The sequence below is a fragment of the Penaeus monodon genome, chromosome 39 (genome assembly GCF_015228065.2).
Source record: "Penaeus monodon isolate SGIC_2016 chromosome 39, NSTDA_Pmon_1, whole genome shotgun sequence".
Classification (NCBI taxonomy): domain Eukaryota; kingdom Metazoa; phylum Arthropoda; class Malacostraca; order Decapoda; family Penaeidae; genus Penaeus; species Penaeus monodon.
In genome coordinates this window covers 28,869,534-28,875,768 of record NC_051424.1, presented here as the reverse complement: position 1 = coordinate 28,875,768, position 6,235 = coordinate 28,869,534, and the positions used below count along the sequence as shown (strand labels likewise).

Below are 6,235 nucleotides of genomic sequence, written 5' to 3'. Positions count from 1 at the left end.
CCCGGCCAACACATCATCCTGTGTCCCCCCCTTACCAGTAGATCCTGGTTTTTACGACGGGAGGGAGTGCCGCGAGTGTGCCAACTGCGGTGCCTCCCGGACCCCCCTGTGGCGGAGGGATGCGAAGACCGGCCACTACCTGTGCAATGCCTGCGCCCTCTACACCCGCACCAACGGCATCAACCGGCCCATGACCAAGATGCCTGCCCGGAGGCATGTAAGTTGGCACCCGGCTGGGGGAAGGAAAGGGGAGGAGACGGAGGTTCCTGGTGGGGGGGCAGCTGCGCTCCTCAGACCTCCCCCCCTCTCCCCCCCGCATCGCTATCCCTTATCCCCGACATCCCTTCGCAAATTTCTTCTTCCCATTCTCCTTTACGCGCGCGGCGGAAACCGATCGTTCCCTCTCCACCACACTATAATCTATTTATAGTTAAAATGGAGAAATCCGCAAAGGGTTTCGAAACCGCGCCTCAGAAATGACTATGATAGTCACACTCGGGCTGGGGGGAGGGAAGGGAAGGAGAGAGGGGGGTAAACCGCAATGAAAAAAAAGAAGAAAGAAGGTAGATAGAGCGAGAGGAAAAGATGTTAGATGTTCGCTCGCACCTTGCCGTAGGGGAGATGGCAAAAGAGATGGATACATCGATTGTCTCGAAGCCACAAACCCTACGACTCAGAGGACGGGCAAAGAACACGTCTCTCTGAGGAACACCTGATGGAGGTCGCCCGTTTTCTTTTGACTGGCGGTTGACTCGGCCTCCTCCTCAATATACCTTCTTCATCTTCTTTTATCTCTCCTCTCCCTCCTCCTGACCAACATACCCGACTCGCGCACTGCTTTCTCTGTCTCTTTTCCTTCCCCTTCTTCCTGCAACTAACCTTCTACCTTTTGCTTGTTGCAGTGGATGACTACTACAGCTACTATGGACTCCAGTCTCGGCCTTATGACACGATGAAGAGCAGGCGGCTGGTAGGTCTTTTCTCTTCCGCTCTCTCTCCCTCTCTTTATCCTCCTCCTCTCTTCCTTTTTCTCTATACTATTTCTCCCTCTCTTACTTTTCCCCCTTATGACTACTGCTTTCTACGCTTTTGCATGTTTTGTTAACATTTTCTTTTTCCCTTTTCCTTTTATTGATGCTTTTTTTTTCTTAGGCTTCGTAGCTTCAATGCTTTTCATAACATGCTTTTTTTTAGATCCCCTTTGACATTCTCGTTCTTGTTTATATGTTTATATTCGTATCATCATTTATACAGTTAAATTCGGATATATCGTCACTTTTATTCCCCTTTTGATAAATGGTTATACAAAAAATAGACAAATAAATAAATAAATAAAACTCCGATCTTCAAATAGAGACAAAAATATAGAAATAACGCTGTATCATCTTTCTCCAGTCTGGCAACAGGAGGCTTGGACAAGTCTGCACTAACTGCCACACAACCGTCACCTCCCTTTGGCGTCGTAATAGTAACGGTGACCCAGTGTGTAACGCCTGCGGTCTCTACTACAAACTGCACAACATCAATCGCCCACTTACCATGAAGAAAGAGAGCATTCAGGTGTGTGTGTGGTAGTTTGAGAAGTTATGGTAGGCCTTGTGAAACTTACGGTTAAAGAACAGATTGGTGGTAAATATCTTTGTAAATAGATAATTTAGGTGAATAAGCACATTAGGGAATAGATGTATCGATGAATCAATATATTGGCAGTAACAGTCTGGATAAATGAGATGAAATAAGTAAATACATTTGAAAATGAATGGAGATATCAATGAATGGAACAGTGGATAGATATGTAAATAATCAGACAAAAAATATTTGAATATTAGAACAAAAATGTATGTGCATTATATAAATACATTAAAGAATATAAAGAAGTAAATCATCTGCAACGATAACAAGAAATGAAACAAATATTACACCATTTTTTTCTTACACGCTTTACAAACTCACTTTCTTCCCCAAGTGAACTTTTAAACCCCTTTTTTCTAATGTAATTATAAAAAAAAATCCATTTCCCTCTCTCAGACTCGGAAACGAAAACCCAAGAAGTCGAGTGATAGCAAGAGCTCCTCAACCTCGTCCTCGATACCTTCTTCAGCTACTTCTTCAGGCACGAGCACTCTGACCACGTCCTCCGCCAGCACCGCCACGACCACGGCCTCGGCCTCGAAGTACCAGCCTTCTTCGGTGTCGACAGGTAATTGTGGAAAAGAAAAGTTTGTGTGTGTGTGTGTGTGTGTGTTGTGTAAGCATTGTTTTGATACTGTCACTATTTTTACTATTGATAATTGCTGTTTTATCAATTCTTACTTGCAAATCTCGACGCCCGTTGAAAAAAAGATTATTTTTGATAGCGTAGACCATAAAAAATACGTTTTATTTCTACACGTTTGTTACATTAAGCCATTATGATTTTTAACATAAGATACAGGAGTCTGCTCTTTCCCGACCCTCACTCACGATTCCCTTTGGCCCGCAGTGAAGACGGAGCCCTCGAGCGCTTCCTACACGATGTACGGGACCTCGACCTACGGGTCCCAGAGCACCTCCCCGACAGGAACCTCCTCCACCCACCTGCTCCCTTCGCTCCTCCCTCCGTACTCCTTCCCTAGCCTGAAGCCCGCCCCGGCCTCCACCCTCCAGTACGGGGTCAAGGACGAGCCCTCTTCCCCGGGGACTGGAGGCACAGCAGGAGACATCGGAGCCGGTGCAGGGAGTCTCCACCACGCCCACGCCGCCCATTCCGTGGCGCACGGGGCCGCCCACGTGTCGTCCAACGGGCTGGCGACGTCCCCTCGCGATCCCTTGGCTGGGGTCACCGCCTCGTCTGCCAGTCACATGACCCCATCGCACCTGCCCGTGTCCACGTCGGCCGGGACCCCACACCTCGGCTCTCCGGGGTCCGTGGCGCCCCATTACTCCGCCAACATGATGCTGCCCCACATCGTCTCGTCCGCCTGCTTGGGGTCGACCTCGGTGCAGGGTCACTCACCCCCCGTGACTCCCACGACTCCGCACTCGCTGGAACACCTCTCGTGGAAAGCCAAGTGAGAAGATCCAGGGAGGACGAATGTAAAATAGCCAGAGAGAAAAAGAAAAGGAAAAAAAATGTAAGGAAAAAAAAAGTTGTATAGGTATTAATGTACATAGGATTTTTTTTTTTTTTTTTTTTTTAATGCAAGTCGTGTATACTCTGTTGATTACGTGTGTACAGATTTTTTTTCTTCTAGATTTAAGGAGCTTTTGTTTTTGTACATCGTTACGTAGCTTAAGATGGTTCTAGGCACACCAAAGATAGAAGGTAGTTCAAGTGTGCCAAAGATACTAGGTTTAGCAGGGGAGCGTCGAGGGTCTGAGTGCCAGAGGGTCATGGAGACGCCAGAAGCACTTCAACCCCGGGACGATCCTCATGGACGGGCTAAATTAACTAGTCGTTTGCGCGGTTCCGTTGTGTCCATTTTCTTATTATTCGTTTTCTTTCCTCGTTTCTTCCTCTTTTGAAATCGATGTTAGTTGTTTGTTAAATTTCATTTTCTTTTAATCTCGCTCTGTTACACACGCAAAGAAAGTGTCGTGTCGTAGTAGCAGCCTTCATTCTTCAAAGGCATTCCACTTTGTTAATAAAAAAAAAAAGAGAGAAAGAAGTTCGACTCGGCTTCTCTAGGGTTACCAAGGAGAACGATCACCTTTTGGACGACGAGGAGGAAAGGTGAGCTCTCCTTCGATGGCAAACTTGGATGCTGTTAAACTCGTTTTTTTTTTTTCTTTTTTGTCTCTTGTTCTTTAGTGTACGTTTTAGTGTTAGCTATTTTAGACTTAGACTCTTTTTTTTGTCATTTCACTTTCTACTGTTTAAAGAAAAGGAAAAAAAAGTAGACAACATTACCCCACCCTTTGACTTGGGTATTGTTACCTCGCCTGGATAGTACTCACAGCTGATTATCAAATCCCTATTTTGAAATCCGTCGAATCAGAGGAATTAATAACTTGTCTATCATAACTAATATGTAAAGTAAAATTATAATTCATCCTGTTTCGCCGTGGATATAAAGGGTTCTGTATACTGTATGTGTGTCCGTCCTTTTTAACAATATTTTTGTAACTGTTTTTCCTCATGTTTTCTCTCAGACACAAACAGGCAGATAAACAACTTTTTGCTAAGCACCGTTTCTTGTAAATATAGGAAGGGAATTCAGGCGAAAATATTTTCAGTTAAGAAAATAAAGACATTCATTTACACGTTTTTTTCTACACTCAGATCGTGTATTTTTGGAATGTGTATACAATAGCAATAATTAGTGTTATGGACTAGATATATTTCCGTCATCAGTGTCTGTAAATAGTATAAAGAACATGTCATCATTAACAGAAACATTTGGTCAGATTATTTTTAGCAATAGTTATACCAAAGTATATGGTATTTGATCAGTTACACTTGATTACTATGATTCTTATTATCATTATTCATATCATAATCATCATCATTAACAGTATCATTAACAACATGATTGTTATTATTATTATTATTGTTATTATTATTATTACCATCATTATTATCATTATCATTATTATTACTGTTACCATTTTATTGTTATTTTATTATTATCATTAATACTATTACCATTGGTTTAATTTATATTTTCATTATAAAACAACAATAATACAAAATATATTCATTATTTATCGTTTTCTATGTTGGGTAATTTGCAAAAATATATATATACATATATACAGGAAGCGAAATGATAATTCTAGTTATCCATCGCATCATTAAATTTTAGTTTCAAATATAATTAATGATTTTGCGTTACCATTAATATTATTTCCGAAAATCTTGTTTGCACGTAAAGATGTGGGTTTTCTTTCTTGTATATTATTAATTTGTGGAAAATAATAATTCTAGATTATGATTCTGTATGTATAGTTATTCCTGTTAGTTTTATTATATAGATGTAATTTTTAAAAGACAAGCGTGTGTTTTATTTTGTAAGTTAAAAAAAGGTCATTGGTGAGTGTCACAGTTAGTCAGTTTTAATTGATATTGTGATATAGAAAGTATTAGAAAATGTTGGTTATCTTTAAAACCCTGTCTTTTTAAGGAAAGAAAATATATTCGAAAACCGTTTCCTGTGTGCTGTATTTTGTGTCTATATGATTAGCTTCTAAGATTTTATTTTCTTTTTTTTTATGTAAAAAGTACATATATATATAGGACGATTTATTTCATTATTTGCTGACTCGTGGTGCTAGTGTTATTCCAAAACGGGGAGGGTTTCATTTTTAATTGAATTTTGAAATCACCATTCTCCGATTTTTTTTTTTAAGTAGGGAAAAAACATTGATTCATCTTATTTTACTTTTAATTTCCTTGTTAATAACTTATGTTGAGTGGTAAAAATTAGATTTTTTTCTGCAAATGCGCGGGAAAATATTTTTTATGAATTTATGTAAATAGACAGTTGAAACATTATTGTAAATAGTTCTTTGCTTTTATTTTGTGGAGCGATGATTGGCTGCATTTAAAATTCAAATTCAACCAATCACCTGTCTCGTTTATTTTTGGCAGGCGATAATTGGCTGAGACGACAGGAAATTCAATCAATCAGTCGCCTGTCCGTTATTTGTAGTGGGCGATGATTGGCTGAAACAACAAGCAATTCAACCAATCATCTTCCTTTTTAGTCACTGGAGGTGATTGACAGCATTTTCCGTGTGAATGATATGCATGAGTGTGAATGAATCCTTCTATGTGATTTTGTCAATTTATGTAGTTAAAAACGCTTTGTAATTTGTCTTTTTGTAATACTGAATTTGTGCTGTGAGTTAAAAAATCATAAACAAATTTCTTGGAGTTGTTGTTGTTATTTCCACCTTGTCGATATTCAATCAAAAGGTTAAATATAAGCTATTTCATTAGTAATGTGTATTTTCATAAGTAATATTCATGTACTTCCATGCACTTTTAAAGTGAATCCATGCCAATGCATGCACATATACATGTATCCATATATATATATATGTATATATATATATATATATATACATAAATAGGTTTAAATACACTATATTTAAAAGAAAAAGAAAATTCAGAAGATACTGCAGCTTCTAACACAACTTTAAAACCGAGTTTTACAAAATCTGCCCTTCAATTTCATCATCATTCTTCTGCTCTTCATAAAACGTCAAAATGCTTTTCGCACCAAGTTTTCAAATATTTTTTTTTTTTCCGTTA

The 6,235-nt window shown here is 39.3% G+C and overlaps 1 protein-coding gene across 10 annotated transcripts in view; it reads left to right on the top strand.

Annotated features, from left to right (window-relative positions):
• LOC119597591 (mucin-5AC-like) overlaps positions 1 to 5,854 on the top strand; it is a 51,196-nt gene extending 45,342 nt beyond the window's left edge. For 4 of the 10 annotated variants that reach the window (XM_037947175.1, XM_037947169.1, XM_037947167.1 and 1 more), the window contains 4 exons: positions 39 to 217; positions 1,396 to 1,560; positions 2,029 to 2,200; positions 2,483 to 3,636. In XM_037947175.1, the coding sequence (XP_037803103.1) occupies positions 39 to 217; positions 1,396 to 1,560; positions 2,029 to 2,200; positions 2,483 to 3,054 (1,088 nt within the window). In that variant the 3' untranslated portion in view covers positions 3,055 to 3,636. Of the gene's footprint in view, positions 1 to 38; positions 218 to 902; positions 971 to 1,395; positions 1,561 to 2,028; positions 2,201 to 2,482 lie in introns of all 10 variants that reach the window. The other 6 variants (XM_037947172.1, XM_037947171.1, XM_037947170.1 and 3 more) reach the window with 4 other exon arrangements.
• The last annotated feature ends 381 nt before the right edge of the window (positions 5,855 to 6,235 follow it).